The sequence below is a fragment of the Helianthus annuus genome, chromosome 8 (genome assembly GCF_002127325.2).
Source record: "Helianthus annuus cultivar XRQ/B chromosome 8, HanXRQr2.0-SUNRISE, whole genome shotgun sequence".
In the NCBI taxonomy this organism is placed as follows: domain Eukaryota; kingdom Viridiplantae; phylum Streptophyta; class Magnoliopsida; order Asterales; family Asteraceae; genus Helianthus; species Helianthus annuus.
The window spans coordinates 116,142,957-116,166,347 of NC_035440.2; the positions used below are offsets into that span (position 1 = coordinate 116,142,957).

Below are 23,391 nucleotides of genomic sequence, written 5' to 3' on the forward strand. Positions count from 1 at the left end.
AAGAATTCTGGAGAGTTTAGCAGATTGTCGATTGGTCAGTTTATTGAAAAGCTTGAGGCACAGGATCTTGAACAGTAGAAAATTGCCAGAATGAACAGCTCAAGTCATCAACAGGATATCAAACTGTACTACAAAGGAAATGTTCAAACAGTTGAAGCAAGTCCAAAGACCAAACCGCGTTTAGTGCAGGAAATTCATCTGGATCAGTCAGTCAAAGTTCAGTCAACACTAGTGGATTTTCAAGTGTTAATCCTCCAAGTGTTCAAAGTGAAAATGTTGGCAATGGGCATATGATTCAGTGCAATGTGGCATTACATCTTCAAAATGGACAGAATTTCTCGGAAGAAGTTGTGAAAAGTCATATGGCTTTGCTGGTTACTGCGCTGGAATCTTACGAAGGATTGATTGCTGGAAAAATTGGCAATCCGATGCTAACAAAAGAAGATTACGATCAGATTGATGCAGAACAATTGGAGCTTATGGATATAAAATGGGCTTTAGCTAGTATTCTAAGAAGAGCTGAAAAGTTCAAAATGATTGCATGAAGAAATGATTTTTTGGATGCTCATCTTTCATCTTTAAGTTTTGATAAATCTAAAGTTACTTGTTTTAAATGCAGGGAGAAAGGCCACTTCAAAAGAGAGTGCAAAAATCAGAAGTCTAGTGGAGCAAAGAATCCTTTTGGAAAAGATGATTACTATCGGAAGGCTATATATCAGCAAATCACTCATCAACCGCATCAACAGAAGGATTCATAAACTGCACATGGAAAAATGATCGAAGATGCAAATAAGAAGGCTTATTATGGCATTATTGATCAAGATGATGAGAAAGTGGCTGAAGGTTTTAGCTGGGACAAGTACATTCCAGCTGATCCAAATGTTAAAGCTTTTATTGCTCAGATTGTTCAAAAGCCAGAGTTGATGAAGGAATGGATGGTTGTGTTATATGATGAAGATGAAAAATCTGTTTCTTCGGAAGATAGTTCAACAGAAAGCAGTGATGATGATGAAGAAATTGAACAGATAAATGTTGGAAAAACTCATTTATCTTCTGACAGTTTTGAATTTTATTTTGCAGATAAACTGAAGAAACTCAAAGAGAGAAAAGTTGCAAAAGACAGGAAAGAAATTAAGATTGTTGAGAAGATAGTTGAAGTAGAAAAGGTAATTGAGAAGATTGTGGAGATTGAAAAGATAGTTGAAGTCACAAAACCTTGTCTTACATGTTCAGAATCTTGCAAACAATGTGAAGAAAAAGACGAGAGGTTTAGTGAATCAGAAAAGCTAAAAGAAAAGTTGCTGTTTGATATCAAGAATTTGAAAGAGTCATATGATGTATTAAACAGAACGGTGAATAGTTTGCAGAAAACTAATTCTGAAAGAGAAGACGCTTTGAAAATGATGAATGCAACAATGATGTCGAAGCAGAAAGAAATAAATTTTTACATTGAAGAATGTGCAAAATGGAAGAAAGAGTTGGATGGTGAAAAAGTTGAAAATGAAAGAATCAAACATTACTGAGAAGTTATACAAGTTCTGATTACTTAATTGACAGAATTTATCGAACTGTTGCAGGTTTTGAAGCTTTTAAAGATGAAGAAAAGAAGGCGAAGAAGAAAAAGGATATTGGTAAGAAACAGAGTGTATGTTATAACAAGTGTCCGCCTCCGATTTGGGAAGGGTATTCGCCTAGGAAACCGAATGAGGAACAACTAAAAAAGGCAGTCAATATAAAGTTAGAATCCGAGATAACCGATGTATTACCAGACAATATCGACGTCACATTCACAACGTCCGACACAGATCATGAGTCCGAATTAATTAAAAGAATGGTCGATCAGGTGTTGGATAAGGATGAGGAGTCAGAGTCAAAGTCCGAGTCCGAAAGTTTGTGTTTGTCAGTTGGGAGTTCGAGTTCGTCTGAAAAGAGTTCAAAATCGTCGGGAAAACGGGTTTATAGTAAAGAATTTTTGTTATCAAAATCCAATTTGAATGATGAAACATTTGAAGTTGTATATACTTTGAATGATTATGACAAATCATATTTTGATAAAGAGTTTCCAATAAGAGGTGTAAAAACTAAATTCATCAAAAAGGTTTTCAAATTAACAGAAATTAATATTTCTGAAATAAAAGATTTAAATCTTTCTGAAAAACCTAAAAAATACACCTCAAGGGTTCAACAAAGGATAAACAAGAAAATGGGTTGCAATATGGTTTAGACTTTCGAAAGAAATCAAATCATAATGGTAATTACAAAAAGAAAGGATTGGGTTTTATTCCACTTGAAAATTATAAAAATGAGAAAATCTCTAAAAATACAAAATTTGTGTCAGGACCGTCTACTGAGGAGGAAAAGAAGAGCTCATTCTGGAGACAATCAAATCCAGAATTTCTTGCTGAGAAGAAGAAAAACAAAGTTCAGAAAAAAGAAACCAGAACCTGTTTTAGATGCAATGAAGTCGGTCACATTGCATGGAACTGTCCGTTAGCAACAAAAACTAAACAGGGAGTTTCTGGAAAACTCAAAGAAGTAGTTGTCGATAAAACCGAACCACCAACTGAGAAATTTAAAGTGTTTAAAAATTCAACATATGAAGTTGGTGAATGTTCAAAAAGGTTTTACAGGAGAAGTGTGAAGCTTGACAACCAAAAATGGGTTGTTAAGAAATCTGAGGCAAAATCTGGTGATGAATCTGATTCCACAAGATCAGAGGAGCCACATGTTATTAAAAAGAGTGAAAACTCAGTTCCTCCAATGGATGATGAGAATTTCCACCATTGAGGACTGAGAATTTTAAAAAAAAAATTGGGAAAGTTGAGATCTCTAATCAATTTTATTCTGAAAAGAATGAATTTGATGTTGAGAAAGCATTTAATGGGAATGTGAAGAAAATATTTGGGAAGATGATCGATGGAAAGGTTAAAGGGGTTAAATATTTTTATGCAACAAAGAAAGCAACCTACACCCCAACTAAAAAGGAGTTGGTATCACCCAATTTTGGTCAGGCTTGGGTGGACATTTTCTTTCATTGAAAAACCTGAATTGCTGGAGATCCCAAGTTTGTAATCGCGGATCAGGAATCGGCATCATTCTTGTTAACATGGATTTTGTGAAAGATTTTAAAATTGTTTAAATTTTACAGGTTGTGACTTTCCGGAGCTTCCAGGTTGGTAAGTGTGAAGCAGGAATCGGCATCTTTATGGTAAAATGAACTCGTGTAGATGTTTTATTTTTACATATGGTTAAATGTTTTGGATAAACTTACAAGTGGTAAGAGGTTGGATCTTACAAAGTGATTTGTCAAGGTCATTAGATTGAACTTGATGTAATCATCATTTATGTGGTTTAAAATGGACAATATGATGAGTTTACCCCATCCCTACAAGTGGTTAAAACAAAACTTATTTTCCGGAAAAATCATTTTGATTAAAACAAACTTAAGTGTTTTGAAATCTTAATAAGAAAATGGTTTTGTTGAAAGGGGGAGTTCCGATTATTTATGCCTAGTGGATGGAGAATTGAAGCAATTCGATATCAGTTGTCACTTTACTTGTATAGTTTGTTTTCAATTTTTCGTTAAATGTGTTTGAATTTTAGGGGTAGTAAGAAATTTTCAGAAAATCCAAAAACATTAGAAAATTTGAAAAGCCAAAAAACATGATAAAATGAAAAATGAGTTTTGTTGTATAAAAGAGGAAATGATAGTACATCAGTGGACTGTCACAACATGCTAAAGATATGGAAAGTCAAGTGTGATAAACAATCTCAATGTGGATATGCCAGTAGGTTTTTGCACATTTAGTAGATTGTGATGAGATATAAACCTAATTTTTCAAACTTGCTTATATCGTGGGTAACAATTTCTTGGATATATGGGTAACCCCCGAAATCTTGTTTGAAATGTCCCTCTTTCTGAGATATTAGGTCTTTATACTCAGTGATATCTGGGGTATTATCCCGGGACTTCTGCTGAATGAAAATTCTGACCTAGTCCCCGTATAATACTTTCTGCAAATGCTTTGAAATATAAGCTCGCCCTCAGCAAAAATGATGAAACAATAAAATTGATAATCATTGCTGTTGAAGAAAAGATCCTCTAAAGGGGACACGCCTAAAGTCGAGCCGTCATCTCTCTGCTGAACGGAAGTTCTGACCTGAGCTCTCACGGTTTTGCATCTAACCCCTTTACAGATATCATCTGTGGTATACTCACCTGTAAGACTGAATATTGGGATCTGGATACGGGAGTATATTCAAGTAGTGGGACACGCGAGTAAGTTTAAGTTCTTAAGACATTAATATCGTATCTCGAAACAGTTGAACTTTGTGTGAAAATTTAAGTGGACCAGTATACTGACAATCTAGGTGAATTGTTTAAAACTTAAAATGAAATGAAGCTTAACGGTGCTGGTGATTTGTCTCAGAAACTGATATGATCCTCTTACACAAACTCACAAAAATATTGTCTGTAAATATTTCTTTGCTGCATTTTTATTTTCTTTTATTAAAAAATTCAAAAAGATTTTTAGTGTGTTTTAGCATAAATTTTGAAAAATTCAAAAAGATTTTCGACAACTGATGTTGGAAAGCTGATATTCAAAATTCCGAGTGCTAAACATGATGACTGTTTTGTGAGGGGGAGTCGGTTAAATCTAAAAATGTTTGAATATACTTTTGAAGAGGAGAGTCAGTGTTGGTATATACATATTAATTTAAATTGTTAAAATTGTGGAATTTATTGTGTGGAAGAGAATGTGCAGATAACCTGAGCTGGATGAGAGACAGGTCACGATCTTGGAACAACATCAAAGGGAGCATGTGATCTGAGAAGAGCCAGTTTCCGATATCTGAGGATTCTGAATCTGAGAATAGAGCCAGATTATGATCCTGAATCTGATGATGCTGATGATCTTAAGGAATGCTAGCAAATCGATAGGGGGAGTCTGAAGACATTCGAGAGAAGATTCAAAAGAGTATTGCCCAGAGACTGATCAAGATTGAAGATGAGAAGACTCGACACTTAAGACTCGTCAACATCTGAGGGGAGTCTGTTAGTGCATACATCTGTCGACTTCATCTTGTATCGAGTCTTGTATTAGATATGTTAGATCAGGGCTCGTTGTTTGAGAAAATAGCATGTTTAGGTGTTAATCAACCTGATTCCGTTTGAATGAGGCTATTCCGCTTGAAATGACATTAGTCATTTTCAAGTGGAATCACATGGTTTCTTATTCCGCTTGAACCACTTTCAAGCGAAATCATGATCTCTATATATAGCATTCCCAAGCGAAATCAGAAAAGAGTTGTATCAGTTGTGTATTCCGGTACCGAAGTGTTGCCGAAGTGCCGTTTGCGTGTAATCAGTTGCTGATCAATATACAAGACAAATTTAAGTGAATTAAGTTGTTTTCCATATCTGTTTCTTTGTTTCTGCCTCTGAAACAGATTAGAACGCCTCTGATAGACTCGTTTCGGGTCCGTACACGATCCTTCAATAGGCAGTGCTCATGTCAAGACATGAGCCAAATGATTTGTGCATCGCTTGCCACAAATCAGATATACAACGTGGATCTCGATCGGAGATAATGGAGGTTGGCGCTCCATGCCTGGAAACCACTTCCTTTAGATAAATACCAGCCAACTGCGAGAACTTGTCAGTTTTTTATTGCGAGGAAGTGTGCAGATTTCGTGAGACGGTCAACGATCACCCAGATGGTATCATTTCCGCTTTGAGTTCTAGGTAGCCTGGTGACAAAATCCATGGCGATTTGTTCCCATTTCCACATGGGTATCTCTGATTGCTGAAGTAGGCCTGAGGGTTTCTGAGACTCCACCTTGACCTTCGAACAGGTCAAACATTTACTTACGTAAGTCGCGATGTGGGCCTTCATCTTCGGCCACCAGTACAAAACCTTGAGATTCTGATACATTTTATCCGAACCTGGATGAACAGAGTATCGAGACTTGTGCGCTTCGTCCATCACAAGATCTCTAAGGTTACCATACAGAGGAATCCATATCCGCTCCATGAAGTAGAGGATACCATCCGATCTCTCCACAAGTCGTTTCTCCATGCCACGTAAATATTCAGCTTCAATGTTTTCCCCTTTCAATGCTTCGGTTTGAGTAGAACGGATCTGGTTAGGGAGGTTTGAGTGAATGGTGAGCTGCAAGGCGCGAACATGCTTTGGTTTCGTTTCCTTCCGACTAAGGGCATCAGCTACAACGTTAGCCTTACCCGGATGATACTTGATGGTGCAATCGTAGTCATTCAGTAGTTCTACCCAGCGACGCTGACGCATATTCAATTCCTTCTGGTCGAAAATATGCTGAAGGCTCCTGTGATCGGTGTAGATAGTGCATTTGGTACCGTACAGATAATGCCTCCATATTTTCAACGCAAATACCACTGCCCCCAACTCTAAGTCGTGAGTTGTATAAATCTTCTCGTGAACGTTTAATTGCTGAGAAGCATAAACTATCACATTGTTGCGTTGCATCAACACGCAACTGAGACCCTGAATGGAAGCATCACAATAAACCACAAAATTTTCTGTTCCTTCAGGTAAAGACAAAATCGGCGCACTGCAGAGTTTCTGTTTTAACAACTAGAAAGCCTCTTCTTGTTTCGTTCCCAGGAGTATACAACGCCTTTCTGTGTCAACGACGTAAGAGGTTGAGCAATCTTCGAGAAGTCCTTAATAAATCTGCGATAGTACCCAGCGAGACCAAGAAATTGCCGCAGCTCCGAAGGATTCTTCGGTGCAGCCCAATTTTTGACAGTATCGATCTTAGCAGGGTCTACGTGAATTCCCAATTCGTTCACAATGTGACCAAGGAAGTGTACTTCTCGAATCCAGAAGTCACACTTAGAAAACTTCGCGTAGAGCTGCTCCTTCCTCAGAAGCTCCAAGATAAGACGTAGGTGCCACTCGTGGTCTTCCTTGTTCTTCGAATAGATCAGAATGTCATCGATAAACATGATGAGAAAATCGTCAAGATACGGTTTACATACGCAGTTCATGAGATCCATGAACACGGCTGGTGCGTTGGTTAACCCGAATGGCATAACCAGAAACTCGTAATGACCATACCGCGTGCGAAAAGCTGTTTTAGGAACATCCTCCTCTCGGACCCTCATCTGATGATAGCCCGATCTTAAGTCGATCTTCGAGTAGAAACTGGACCCTTGCAACTGGTCAAATAAGTCGTCGATACGTGGCAGAGGATAACGATTCTTGACAGTCACCTTGTTGAGTTCTCGATAGTCTATGCACATGCGAAAGGACCCGTCCTTCTTCTTCACAAACAAAACTGGGGCTCCCCAAGGCGAAGAACTGGGTCGCATAAAGCCCTTATCCAACAGTTCCTGAAGTTGATTCGACAATTCTTGCAACTCCCCTGGTGCAAGATGATATGGTGCGCGAGCAATCGGAGCTGCTCCTGGTGTAAGATCAATGTGGAACTCCACCTGACGATGTGGAGGTAAACCTGGAATTTATATAGGGATTTAAAATACATTAATATCCCAAGGAGTATAAAAACCAAATGCACTTAAATACAAAAGGAAATATACAAGAATAAGATACACACAATTACCCGTACATGGGTGCATGGACAAAAGTACCAAAATATGTATTTACATATATTCCTTATCTAATTTATGGACTTTGGACAATGGACTATATATATATAGAGAGAGCAAAATATACATAACTACTACAATAATGGAATTTATATAAAAATCGGACAATGATAAAATATATATATTTAACAAGCATGATGAATATATATATATATATATATATATATTACAAATAAGACTTAAAAATATATTATTTTTAAGACATATAATTCCGGAAAGTATAAAAAATCATAGGAAATGATTTTTGACGTTTAATACAAAATACACGAGTATTTATACACAAAAACATGTATACTTACCTAAGTATACACTTGGTAAAATTATGTTGGTGCAATCATCTGTCGTCTTCGTCTTATATCGAGTCTGGGTTGCGTTGCGGATCTGATCAAGCATGATGTCATCATGTTCCAAGATGACATCACAATTGTGACATCATCATAATATGATAATCATCAAAGCAACAGTAAACGACAAAGTAGAATTTGATTTGATTATGGCTTGTGAATGAAAGGTCTAATGAGAAGTTTTAGTTTGAAGGTCCAATGAGAAGATTTGGTTTGAAGGTCCAATGAAAGGGTTCGCTTGTAATCAAATAGAGGGGTTCGCTTGTAATCAAATTGAGTGGTTCGCTTGAATGAACATAGATAGTTTCAAGCGAATCTATGTGTAGTATAAATAGGAGAATTGTCATTTCATTTGTAACGTTCTGATTTTCCATACCGAGGTGCTGCCGGTGTGAGAATTGATTGTAAAGGCTGTTATATCAATCAACAAAGTGATTTAAGAGAATATCTAGCTGTTTCTACGTCAGGTACTTGTTTTCCGCACCTGTATCTGATCAAAACTCCTCTGATAGACTCGTTCGGGTCAAAACACGATCCTACAAATTACAAATACATTTATATTAAAATAATATTGAAAATATTATTTATTAAAAGTATAAATCGATGTTGACTTGGTCAAACTAATACAAAGACAAGTATACACATATAAAACAAGAATACATATACAAGGATAAGTTAAAAATATATTATTTATTTTTAACACATATCATATACAAGAATTCAATATATATATTTCCTTTATGTGAGAATAAAAATATATACATTTTACAAATAGAAAATACAATTTAAATCAACGATAACACAACGAACGGGTGAAACCCAACTACAATGGGCACGACCCACACATGTCTCGGACATGCACATCTTACTCGTGTGAGGCACGGAGCCGCAAGAAGAACTAGATCCATTAACACAACTTACAAGTATACGAAAACTATACATATTAATAACACAAGAACATATACAGCTAAGACAAAACAAATACATAAACAAGATGGATAGCTTGTATACAGTAAATCACAAGTTTATGTGATTAACATATTTAGAACACTTATAGGTTACGTCGCAAACCAAAAAGATTACCGGTGAAGTAGTATGCACGAAGACGCAAAACTGTGAGTTCATGTCCCCACTTTTAAACATTTTCTAGTTTTCTAAACTTTAGGGAAAATACATGTACAAATGGTATGTTAAACTAAGGAATGATACAATAGATCATGTGCGAATAGGGGATACGTAAGCACCATTAATCTAAGGTTAGACCAAGGAACAAGATGTTAGACTTATCGGGTATTGGCAGCCTCACTCTTGGTCCACATTGACCCACACGGAAGAGTGCTTTTGTGTCACAGTCGAAAGGAAATCGACGTAAAAATCGCCTAGGTTTGGATGCTTCATATGTCGTCACACATGTTAATATCCTTGCAAAACATTAGCGATCTCGATTTCCTTACGTATTACATCTTATTTACATCTCATCTTATTTTTACAAGCTACATACCATTTTTCATACAAATACATCTTACGTTTTACAAGTGCAAGACTTACGACAAAACAACTGCATGAATTTACACCAACTTTGTTGACGATTTTTTTCAAACTTACATGTATATCAGGAAATTAGTGAATGCTTTACGGGTTTTGCTTCAAGAAGTCATGCGTCCTTACTCCATGCCACTTTTGTAGGATTTTTCATTATATCCCGCCTCCTTGTGGTGACATGAGGAATAAATCCCTTATCATTCAGAATTTGGAATGTGTTGTAAACCTTTAAAACTTGTTATCGTTTGAAGTGATGTACACACTATATTTAACTCATGTTTGAAACTTGAAATTATGAATGACATTTGGAGTTTATTTTAACTATATAGAATTTTGCTAAATTGTATGCAATGAGAATCAATCACGATCACACCTCACGCTTCCGCCTCTGAACGTGGTCTGACACAAATGACTGTTGCACATCAGGGTAAAGGGATTTCACCATAAAATGTTTGCCGCATATTGATTGTTTGTAGTAGAATTTAAATTGATGGTATAGTATGTTTGATCAAGGTGTAGGGAGCAAAGGATTAGTCTTTTGTATGCAGTATTATATGCAACATTGATAGTTTAAACCCGCTTCAATTTCGATAAGTCAAACCCAATTGAAATTATAAGGTCAAACCTAGTTCAAATTCTGAAAGTTAAACCCAATCCAAATTCAAAGAAGTTAATGCCAATTCAAATTATAAAATCCAAATTTAGATTCAGCTAATAATCACTTGTTGTTATTAGTAATATTATTAGGAATTAGATTATGGAGATTAATTGCCTTCAGTATTTAGTTACTAGATTTTGGCAATACTTTTGAAATTGAAGGGAATATATCAAGTATAACTGTAGGGACTGAAATGGTAAGTAAAGTTGTGGGGGTATTTTAGATTTTTTCATATGAATTTAAACGACTATTTAACACCAGGGACTTGATTGATTCTAATTGACAATCACAGGGACTAGAATGGTCGGGTTTTTTTTCAAATAGAGACTATGTGAGAATGAGTGTACACCACAAGGATTGAAATTGTACTTTGTACTATAAAAAATCACAAGATTGGAACACATAATGACAATTGAGTTACTTTAGAGGAAATAAATACTGATTTTCGAAACTTGTTTACTATTGGGTGAAAATTTTCATATGTTAACTAACTTATGAAAAATAATTAGTTTTTTTAACACAAATAATATAGAATATAAGATAAGTTTAACTCATTATAGGTTGGATTTGACGTCTATGTGTTGTTATCATCATTCTAATCACTCTCTTATTAATATATCATCATCACAATGTATAGTAATTAGAACAATGATCTTGTGAATATTGCACTCCACTCCTCTGATACGACATCGACGTGGCAAAAGTGTATACTTTAAGCTTGAAACGTGGCATCTTTCGTGTGTGTTTGAAATTGATGGCACCGACTAATTAGCTTTAAATGTTCCATCAAAGGCACACTGGTAAGCATATCCTCCATTCGGAGTTCTAACTTTGTTCCTCGGGGAAATCGTGACACCAAGTTATCGTCTGATGGCAAAATTCTTTCTTGCATGATTGGAAGGTAACTAGATACAATTATAAAGAATTCTTCGTATCCAAAATCAATTATCAAGGTGAGTAGTTCAGAAATTAATATTTAGATTTGTATTTACTAATTTGTATATGTTTTTTTTCCAATAAGATTTACCGATTTCACTTTTTTTTTGTTAAGATGAGTAAAATTTGGGCAAGAACACACAATGCATCATCAATTCATCATTCGTCAGATCACTTGTGCCCGATCTATATTATATTTGATCATTAAAACACTTTTTTTGAACTTTTTGTCACTAAAATGGAAGTTAATCATATTTAATTATTATGTCTGACTATATTAGATTAGATTAATTTATTAATAATTACTTTGTTACAATTTTAATCATATTTAATTATTAAACACCGAATTACATTAGATTAGATTAATTTATAAATAATTACTTTGTCACAACTATTAATCATATTTAATTATTAAACACCGATGTAATTTCTCTGGAAAAGGCATATTGGGAATTTATCTAAACATGGGTATTATTTATGGAATTTCACTTGATTTACAAATGAAAAAATTTCAAGTAAAAAACATTTGTAATGATATCATCAGGGGCTACCCTTATCCTTTATTTTTAGTGAATATACCCTTCTGCTTAAGTTTCATAGTAATACAATTATAACCTTTTTGTTTCTTTTGTTATGTTTTATCTTATATTGTTATTTTATTAAAGTCTTTTATTTTATATTTTAGATAACTTTTTCTTAAATGTATTTTTTTTATTTAAAGAATTTCTTTTACGTTACTTTTTTAAAGTTTTAAAAAAGGTTTTTACTATTTAAATATTTTTTTTCTTAATTAAGAAAACATTATTGTTTTAAAGTTGTTTATAATTTCTTTATTAGCTTGGGAGTTGGGATTTAAGAGACGAAACGTTTGATATTTACAGTTTTTTTTTCTTTTAGCATATGTATAGTCCACCAGCTATATGCGAGGTATTTACATAAGTTTTAGTTTTCTTTTAGAAAGAACAAAAATTTATATTTTATTTAACATTTTAATTAGCAGATATGAATGATTAAATGAGATAGTTAACGATTTGGCATAATAGATAAAAGTGATATTAGACAAAGACCATGCTCCTAATCACCTCAATACAATCGAGGAGCTTGATATCACTCATAGTGTCATGTTGTATGAATTCTTATCACATGTATATTATATATTTTTGTTTTTGAGTTCTTGGTTATATATATATATTTCATATTTGCATGTCTTGTTCTTCGTTCATGATGATTTGATTCAATTGTTGTTTTTGTGTGTGTAAATAAAGAAGATTAATTTGAAAATAAATATCTAAAGTGGTTTTGTTTATGGTGTTAAAAAATATTTCTTCAAAGGGGGAGAAGTGACAAATTTTGATTTTATATTTCTAAGGCTGTGGGGTATGGTGGGGCTTGGGTTGGGTTGGGGCTTGGGTTGGGCAAAAGATGACATGTGTAATGGGAGCCAGCCCACGGGGTGGTTACGTGTCCGTTGGGTATGGCGGGGCGTAGGTTGGGCTTGGGTTGGGCGGGTGGCTATGCCATCTCAACAATTAATTTTAATATATATTTATATTTATAATTATACAAAAAATAAACATACATATTTTAAAAAAAAAATACATAAACATACATAATAATTATCAAAATAAAAGACAGTCATTCGTCGTCTTCGTCGGTTTCGAATCCAGGAATCGTTGTAACGTGTTCCACCAAATCAGCTCGAAGGTTCTGATGTATATCCCTTGACTTTATTAAATATTCATTTTCCGCTTTATCTTCGTCTGTTACGTTACCTGGTTGGGGGTCATCGTCATCATAGTAGGTAACGACCGCTCTACCTTCATCCTCCAAAATCATGTTGTGAAGAATGATACATGTGTACATCACGTTTCCAATTTGATCCTTGTCCCATAGTCGACAAGGAATTCCCAATATTCGCCACCTTTTCTTCAAAACACCGAATGCTCGCTCGACGTCTTTACGTGCAGCCATCTGGACCCTGTTAAACTTTAATCTCTTTGGATCTGTGGTACCGTGTTTTGTGAACGATTTTACAAAAACCCCCCACTCTGGGTAAATCCCATCAACTAGGTAGTACCCGTACGCGTACTCAACCCCGTTTACAAAGAAACTTCCTTTGGGTCCTATACCATTTACCCGATCATTGAAAAGAGGCGAGTGGTGTAGGATGGTAATATCATTATGTGAACCTGGCATACCAAAGAACGCATGCCATATCCAAAGATCTTGGGACGCAACCGCTTCAAGCATGATGGCTGGCACCCCGTGAAATCCACTAGTGTGAGCACCTTGCCATTGGGTAGGACAAAGTTCCCAGGGCCATTTCATACAATCTAAACTACCTATCATCCCGGGTAGCCCATGATAATCAGCGTGATGTTCCAATATTTGTTGCATGTCACTGAAGGAGGGCTTTCTCAAATATCTTTTCTTATAAAGTTCTAGAATACACGAACAAAAGTTGTGAAGAGTTTCTCTAGCTACACGTGCAGACATTTTTAAATAGTCATCCATAATGTCCGAACTATTGCCGTACGCTAACTGCCTAAGTGCGGCCGTGACCTTTTGCCACGTACTAAATCCTAATTGCCCGGTTACATCGGGTTTTTGTTTGAAATAATCATATTTCTCCTCAAGATCTCTAGATATTCTTAAAAATAAGTTTTTACTCATACGAAAACGACGCCTAAACATTTTTTCATCATACTTAGGTTCCGCTGAGAAGTAGTCGCTTACCAACAAATCTTTAGCGGTGTGTCGTTCACGAGCGATGTACCTCCTCCTCCGTTTAGGTTGTTGAGTCTCTTCCTCATCGTCTTCGTCTTCCACGATAGCTTTCACCACAGCCGCGATCGTTTGTAGAAATATTTCCGCACCATCGTCAGATGATGATGACGATTCACTATAACTTGAAGAACTCATGGTAATATTGTGTTTTATGTGTTTGATATTGTGTGAGAAAAATGTTAAATGTGGTAAGTATATATAAAAGAAAAAAGATTTTTTTTTTTAAAAACCTAGCCCCCAACGGCTAGCCCAACGGCTACTTTGAATGGGCCACTCAGCAACCGTCATGTCACTTTGGTCCCCCGCCCCACGCCCTGCTTGAAACCCAAGCCCCAAGGGCCACGCCCCAAACCCAAGCCCACCCGGAGTGGTGACTTGGACGTTTTACCCCAACCCACGCCAAAAGTCCCACCCCATACCCCACGGTCTAAGAAGGGGGTATGACAAGTAAGAGAAAGGAGTATGTTTAGCCTACCCTATCAATAAATATGTCGATCTTGATGTTATATGTCACATCCATATTACATTACGACATAATATAATATATACCTTTAAAAAAACATTATATTATTAGGCATATAATAGACATAATATAATATATTATTACGTATATTAAAATAATATGGGAGATTCTCACCATTTATATATATTTTCCCAGTTTAAATAATGCAACTTGGGAAAGTGTGAAGAAAGGTAAAATTCTTATGTTTTTGGTTGAAACTTAGATAACGTGTTAAATTAATGTTGAGTTAGAATTTAGTTAGCACGTCATTAAACGTGTATATATAGACAGGGTGTTACAAAATGCATTTTTTTTTTTACTAAAGATACATCCTTTCTAAACTTTTATATTAATACTATTTAATCCTTTGTTTTTATAATATCTTTTTTAGTCTTTTTGTTATCTTATTTTTGTTATTACTTGTATTTGTATTTTGAAACGTTTTTTAACTTAAAAAAAAAGTGGTTTCTTATTAAAAAACAAATGTTTTAAATTGAAGTAAGTCAATTTAATTTAATTTGTTTTGCTTGATGTGTCTATTTTATTTTCAGTTCTAAGACATTAACTGACCTCTTAGTTTAATAAAATTATCATACTGCCTACTTATTTATTTATTCATTGACACACACATAGTTTAATAAATAGATATAAGCTAGTGTTGTAAATGTTTTCTTTTGAAGAAAGGAAAAACTTTTTGTATTTTTAATATATAGAATTGTTAATCATTTTATAAAAAAACATTTTAAATATAATAATAATAATAATAATAATAATAATAATAATAATATTAGTATTAAAATAAAAGAGGTAAGACAACTAAACTATGAAATAAAAGAATAAAAGTGAGGTTTTGGCGTTAAATACATAAAATCAACGATTTTTTTCAAAAAAATAAGTTTATCTTCTTTTTTTATAAAAAAATGTTACTTTTCAATTCGTAAGACTGTTTATGAATGAAAATATAATAAAACACTAGTCAGAAAGTGTCTTTAAAACCAAGATTCATTTTATTTAGAGAAAAGGTTATAATTTTAATATTTAAATAATTGTTATGAAAAAAGAAAGATTAATAAAAAAACCTTATTATTTTTTTCGTAAAAAAAACGTTATTTTTAACCTTTTAGGAAAAAAAAAACATTTTAAATATAATGATTTGTATAGGGGTGAAACACGACAAATTTTTAAAATGATATTTTTAGGTATGAAAAGTAAAAATGGGGGTGCATTTAGCCAACCCCATATAGATTACAAAGAGTTTTGTTTTAGAAGTGTTAAAATAGTTATTGGTTTGAATTTTGCTTGAATCTTCCTTGGTTTATAAATGAGCCAAGCTTGAGCTAAAATTGACATATCAAGCTGACTTGGTTTATAAACGAGTCGAGCTTGAGCTAAAACTGACTTCTTCGTTTGTCATGCTTAAATTAATCCCAACCTTTATTATTTTACAACCTAAATACAATACATTCAATTTATATAAACAACCTTACTCTTAAAGATAACATTTATTTTAAATTAATTTTCTAGTAACCTTTTATTTGTTTGACCCGTTTTAAATAACTTAAAACGGGTCAACCCATGCTTTATAAAAGAAAAAACCTAATCAATTTAAACAGACACTTTACCTTTCTTATTACATTACACAAAATCCAACAAACAAACACACATTTTATTATGCTTAAAACATGCGAATATATACAAATATATATATGTATACACTCTTTCTTCACAGCCGTTTTCTCCAGCTTTCACAAAATCTAATCGATTATGTTCTTGATTGAACTAAATTCAACTACCCAATTCCCATATGTATACACATGTAATGTATATCTATAGGTTCCACCACAAAAACCTGCTCTTTTTTCACCCCATATTTCTCCCCCAATTCAATTTCCCCTTTCAAAACTATGTGTTCTGTACACCCACTTGATCAACTTTACATTTTTACTCAAATTCATACTTTTACAGTGTTAGGGTGAGCTGAATTTTGGTCCAAGATGGTTCATACGCAGTTTGTTTGGTCTCACGGAGGCAATCAGGTCTTCTTGTGTGGAGATTTTACTGGGTATGTTTTTTGATTTGGGGGTTTTGATGAGGTTTGGTTTTTGTGTTTGTTTTGATAATTAGTGTGTGTGTTGATTGGTAATGTGATTGGTTTGTTTTGTGAATTGTGAAGGTGGGTTAAGTATCAGCAGATGGTTCCAGTTGAAGGATCGGCGATGACGTTTGTGACGATTTGCGATCTTCCGCCCGGTTATCATAAGGTATGTATGATTAAGTTAATGATGCAGAGTTAAAGAAATTTGATGTGTTAATGAATATGATCAAAATGTTATTAGATGAGAGTGTTTTTATAGGGAATTGTTCTAAATTTGGCAGGTATTTTCGGATTTTTGAATTTGTGAAATGTGAAATGTAAATCCATGCAATCACTAAAAAAATATGAAAGAATTGGAATTTACTAAAGTTAGTGAAAATTCTTTAGTGACGAAATCGGATCTCTAATTGATGGAATTCGGGTCTGACAGCTCGGGCAAACCGCATGTGGCAATCGGTGATTTACGCGTTTGCCACATGATCTAGCTCGTCGAGACCTTCTGGGCTCCGTAACTTCACTTGTAGCCCCAGTTTATAGGTTAATTGTCTATGGCAATTGGTGATATACGCCTTTGTCACATGATCGCGCACGTCAAGACCTTTCTGTCCACTGCTTATGGGCTTCGTGACGCTATCGGAGTCCTAATTGATGGAATTTGGGTCTGACAGCTGGGCCAAAATCGTCCCCGGGAATCAATGATTTATGTCATTGCCAAATGATTTGGCTCATTGAGACCTTTCTGTCCATTGCGCGTAACTTCACTCGTAGACTAATTTATAGTCTTTTAATGTTTGGACCCTTTCTAATCTATTTTTTTGGTCTTGTTGGTCTCGTTGAGACATTTGTTTACGTTTGTGCTAGTTTTTAAGTTCAATGTTGATGAATTAGTGACGGGGTTACTCTCTAACTTGATTGGGCTAATTTTTTAACTTTCTTGTTGGCAAAACGTTGAGTGAAGTTTAAATTCCTGGTTGATGGAGTGTGGAGGGTTGATCATCAACAATTTTTTAAAGAAGATGAGGACGGGATGAACAACATTATTCTGGTCAAACCACCCGAGATTATGATTCAACCATTGGTGGTTGATGATAGTGGTTTACCAATCATGGATATTGATGGTTTGGATGATCACCACCATGCTCATAATGTAAGTATTTTTTAATTGTTTGGCTTATTATTCTTACGTTAATTGTTCAATCCCATGAAAATCACACCAATGGATTGTAATGGTTAATTTAAAAAACACACACACACACACACACACACAGGGACAAAAAACATAATTAACTCGTTTGTTTATATATTGTTTTTTAAATGAGGGGTATTTTAGTCTTTTCACCAAAAACTTAATGGTGAATTGGACGGGGTTAACGGAGGTGGACTGTAATTGTTACAAAAGTGAAAGTACTGATACTGTTTTTGGCAATTTTTAAACTAATGGATTGTAATGGTTATTTTCAACAAACCACAGGGACGATAAACGTAATTAACTCTACATTTTTTTTTGAGACTTCACATTGACCAAAATTTTGACCTTATTTAGATTAAATGACAGTCCAAACGTTCTTATTTTTTTTATGGGATGAATAGAGTAAAAAAGTTAAAATGACATTTTTGTTTGGTTGTTTGTCATCATTTAGGCTTCAACGTCAAGCAATATACCTCATGAAACTTTCCTGCCGTTAAGGGCTGAAGACATAGAAACAACCCGTAACCGTTTATCTCAACATCTGTCATCTTACCAGGTTGATGAGTTGATTCCAGATTCAGGCAAGGTTTGGATGCCTTCCCCCTTTCATCTATGCTTGTGTTTTAGATTACCGTTTTGCCCTTCGGCATTTTGATGGTTTTTTTTGTAATAAATTTCAGGTATTTGCGTTGGATGCTAATTTGAGCGTGGAAGATGCCTTTCTCATTATGCATGCGGAGGTATTAAAACTTGCTATACCAAAGATTAAAAGAAAATATTTTATTCACACACACACATACACACACACACATATATATATATATATATATCAGAATTTATGTCTGGGTTTAGTTATCTCTAAAATGTAAAATTAAAAAAATTAGCCAAATGGAGACATGTCAACTGGCCGAAGCTCTAAAGTCTTCTGGTGTATTTGTAATGCATAGGACTTTCTAATCATTTTATTTAGTTATTTAGGATTACTGAATAATATAATTTTGTTTACATATGTGACACGCTAGTTGCATATAAAAAGTTTATGTTTTTTGGACAAATAGAAATTTGCCCATTTGGACAAAAAGTGATTTGGTACCATATGACCCTAACCTATTGACATATATTAAAATTTTTTGTTCAACAGTTGAATTTATTGATATTCATCGTATAATAATTCTGATTATTTTTCGTTTCTTAGGGCCTTGCTGTTGCTCCCCTTTGGGATGAAGCCAACCATCAGATTTCCGGGATGCTAACAGCATCCGACTTCATTATGATTTTAATGGAGGTAACATACTCGACCTTGTATCGAACGGTTTTAATCTGAAATTACATAGTTGCCCATTCTCATCATTACGAAAAAATGGCTTGTATAAATGAGGGTCCAAGGGTATTTAAGACAATTGATTGATGGCAATTCTTTCTTGTGAAAATGTACACTTCTATACTCTTGCAGTTACAAAGAAACCATGCAATGGTTGTTAATCGCGTGCTCGAAGTATCGTCTATCTCTGCTTGGAAGGAAGGAAAACTTCAACTTCAACGAAGGCCGTTAATCAAAGTAACATTTTAACACTACAAATAGCAAATTCTATAATTTAAAGAGTAAAGTACACAGATGGTCCCTGCGGTTTACCAAAAATTTGGATTTGGCCCCTAGCTTTCCAAAAGTACACTGATGGTCCTTGTGGCTTGCACTTTGTAACGCATTTAGTCCCCAACTTTTTTCAAAAGTACATAGATGGTCCCTGTGATTTGCACTTTGTATCGCATTTAGTCCCTAACTTGGACATGCTAAAACCTTTAGATTTGTTGGTTGGGGACTAACTGCGTTACAAAGTGCAAACCACAGGGACCATCCGTGTACTTTTGGAAAGCTGGGGACCAAATCCAAAATTTTGGTAAACCACAGGGACCATCCTTGTACTTTACTCCAATTTAAATATTTTATAAATATGTCATATTTGCTTTTATTTTCTTATAATTCCCATTTTCTTAAAAAAACAGGTTGATCCCGATGAGACCTTGAGTGCAGTTGCATATAAAATCTTGCAGAATCACATATCATCGGTTCCTGTGGTATATGTGGCACAAGGTGCAACTTTTCCACAATTGCTTCACGTTGCATGCCTAAGTGGACTCTTAAAACGTACGGCGTAACTTACTTGATCACTTTTGAAAGAAAAGTTTATAACGTTTTGTATTCACATGTTCTAAATTTATCTTCATTGTGAAAATATAGATATAAACAGGCATTTTGAATATCGTATTGGTTATTTGCCTCTTTTGCAACAACCGATTGGCTCTCTACCAATAGGTAGTTGGATCCGAGATATAGGTGGTGCACGTGAATTGCTAACGTTACTCTCACATGAACCTTTAAGTGATGCTTTGAGATTGTTACTTGACGGTAAGTGCGAATTCTGTAGATTACTGTACAGGTGGCAAAGATGGGTGGGTTGGGTGGCGACGGGTCAAAAAGGGTTACGGTTGAAACGGGTCATTGTTTGTACATGTCGAATTGGGTTGGTTTGTCCTTTTTTTTATAATAATTGTGTTAGTTTTGGTTACTAAAACGCTGTTTTTAAACATAATCTTTTGAAAATGAATACGGTTTAGGAGGTTATACATAAGGGTGTGAATTTATGACACAACCCTAAAAGACTTGACATAAGATAATATAATTGAAATGTGATTTTTTTCATATACATTTGTATACTTTTTGTAATATTTTATTTTCAAAAATATTAATATGCGAAAGAAAATAAAAAAAAAAAAAAACTTAAAAAAATCAGGTTAAACGGGTTGTGTTCGGGTCAACCCATGAATATTCGGGTCATGTTCGGGTTCATGTGTTTGATACAATATTCGGGTTCGTGTAATGCTTTCGGGTTCGGGTCAGGTTGGACCCGTCAACCCGCGAACACGACCTGTTTAGCACCCCTAGTTATATATGTTAGAAATAGACTTTGGGAGGCGTTCAACCCATTTGACTTGTTTGACCTGTTTGGGATAAAAGACAACCCAGATTGACCCGTTCGAGATAAAAAAACACAACCCAAATTGACCTATACGAATGATTTGCCCCATTTGACTTGTTCAAACCATTTGCGAGCTCAATGCATCGGTTCACATGTTCGTTATGATATCTCATTGTTTCTTTTTCTAATCTTCTGCAGAACATATAAGCTCGGTGCCAATTGTTGATAGTAAAGGAACCCTTGTTAACATTTTCTCCAGAAGGTAATTTGTTATATGGTCTTTTGACTGTTTAACGGATTTTCTTATTATTATTAAATCCTATGTTTACAGTGACATCACTTCATTAGCGAAAGGCAATGTATATGCTCGCATCCAACTTGATCGTGCAACTGTAGCTCAAGTAAGCCTTCTCCACACATCTCATGTGGACAATGAATGTTACAGGTGGCAAATTGGGTTGGGTAACGGGTCAAAACAAATAGTTTTCATATCGGATAAAAACAATCCGGGTTTGGTTAGTTTGCTAATGCACACTTATTTAGATATTTTTTCTGACTTTATAAATAGCTTATGTGCTTGATATGATTTGGAAAACTTTTTTTTTTAAGAGTAAAGTACACGCATGGTCCCTATGGTTTACCAAAGTTTTGGATTTGGTCCCTAGCTTTTCAAAAGTACACGGATGGTCCCCGTGGTTTGTTCTTTGTAACGCATTAGTCCCCAACCAACAAATCTTAAGGTTTTAGCATGGCCAAGTTAGGGACTAAATGCGATACAAAGTGCAAACCACAGGGACCATCCATGTACGTTTGGAATAAGCTGGGGACTAAATGCGTACAAAGTGCAAACCACAAGGACCATCTATGTACTTTTGGAAAGCTAGGGACCAAATCCAAACTTTTGGGTAAACCACAGGGACCATCCGTGTACTTTACTCTTTTTTTTTTTTTTAATAAAGCGATTTAGGAGCTAGTATACATTTGAGAATATTTTGGATGACTCAAATCTCAATCCATTTGACCCGTTTCATTTTAGTTAAACTTAACCCATTGGAGATAAAAACCAAAACCAATGAGGCAAAATTGTCCAACTACTATCAAATCTATTTTTTAGTTTCGTTTTGTGTTTTTTAAATACCTTCATTATTAAATTATTAATAACACTGATTTTATGTCCATGATTCAGGCACTGCAACTGGTAGATATGAAAGCCCATTCTAGATTTGAGACATGTACTCGCTATGATACTTTACAACGGGTCATAACTCTTCTTTCTGATCCAGGTATGTATTTCTGAAGCATTTAGTTCCAACTTCCAATGCCAATATTTTGCTCAGGTTAATTGACAACCATACCGTAAATCATTCGTCAATTCTTTTAAAAAATACTTCTATCTTTTTATCAAGTTGCCGAAAACAAATAATAATCCCATTGCAGCTTGTGTCACCCGTCCATTTCTATAGATAAAATCATAAAATGTTTAGGGGTGGTGTTAAATGGGTCGTGTTCACGGGTTGGTGGGTCGAACCTGAGCACATGAGTTGCGTGGGTTGACACGAACACGACATGTTTAACCTGAATTTCCTATTTGAATTTACAACCAAAAATACAAATACATATAAAACAGTTATGTTTATAGTTTCTTGTGCTCGTTTCTTTTTTATCTTTTTTTTAATTTTAACATAAAATATCCAATCTATTTAAATTGTGTCATAATAACATATTTTAAAATTTTATAAGAACAAAAAAGTTAAAAGGGTCACATGTCGCTCGTGAACCCATCAAGTCAACTCGCACATGATCCTTTTAGCTAAACGTGTTCGTGAGTTCTGCCCATAATTGTTTAGACTAATCCTAGAGTTCAAACCCGCAATTTTGTTATGGGTTTGTTTCCTGTTTTTGTGTTGTGTTAAAAATTCACACCCCCAGTATACAATATCATAACAAATTATAATATTCTATTAATAATCTAAATATATTTGAATAAAATGATTTAAAAGGTTGTGTCCATTGGTTCAATCCATCGCCCGTCCCATTAAACATATTCTCATTTTGCTGATTTTTATTTATTTATTTTTGTTTTACCCATTTTACCAGTTAGAGATGTAACAAAACTCGACCAAGGGTCAAACTTGCCCCTCTAGCATTGCTTGACATGTTAGATTTTTAGAAAATACTTGATCAAGAAAATGTCTTTGGGTAACAAACCCGACTTTGTTTAAAAGTTTGCTAATTGTTGTGATCTTTGTGACAGGAGTGCGGCGTGTAGTGGTGGTTGAAGGTGGCACCCAACGCGTGTTAGGGTTAATCACATTGAGAGATGTATTTTCTCTCATTTTTATAGATTCCCGTTAAGTTTTCTTTTCTGTATTATCTAGTGAAGTTTTTAGAAAAGTTATGTAATTATATGGTAAGTTATCTTTCAAGAAGTATACAATCGTTTCTATGTTACATTTAGTTATGTTAAAGGTTATGGTATTTAATAGAACTCCATTGTCTTTTCGGAAAAGTAGATAAAACAAAATTTAAACTTGACCCTTCACTTGTAAGTTGCAAACTCATAAGACCATACCAAGATGCATGTTCGGTTGTGGTTTGTAGGGGTGAGCATGAGTCGGTTATTGAGAAAGGCAGTTAGGTTAATTCGCTAAAGGACCGGATAACCGTTGTCAGAGTTGTCAGATTAAGCCCATTTCAGTTGATAAATCT

General features: G+C 34.7%; 1 protein-coding gene across 1 annotated transcript; it reads left to right on the forward strand.

The window, feature by feature from the left end:
• The first annotated feature begins 16,091 nt into the window (after positions 1-16,091).
• On the forward strand, positions 16,092-23,191 carry LOC110886748 (sucrose nonfermenting 4-like protein). The gene is made up of 13 exons (XM_022134583.2): positions 16,092-16,482; positions 16,594-16,681; positions 17,474-17,662; positions 18,156-18,290; positions 18,385-18,444; positions 18,900-18,989; positions 19,158-19,262; positions 19,709-19,850; positions 19,944-20,111; positions 20,881-20,944; positions 21,014-21,083; positions 21,869-21,965; positions 22,937-23,191. The coding sequence occupies exons 1-13, from the start codon at positions 16,415-16,417 to the stop codon at positions 23,035-23,037; spliced, it is 1,377 nt and encodes a 458-aa protein (XP_021990275.1). The 5' UTR covers positions 16,092-16,414; the 3' UTR covers positions 23,038-23,191.
• The last annotated feature ends 200 nt before the right edge of the window (positions 23,192-23,391 follow it).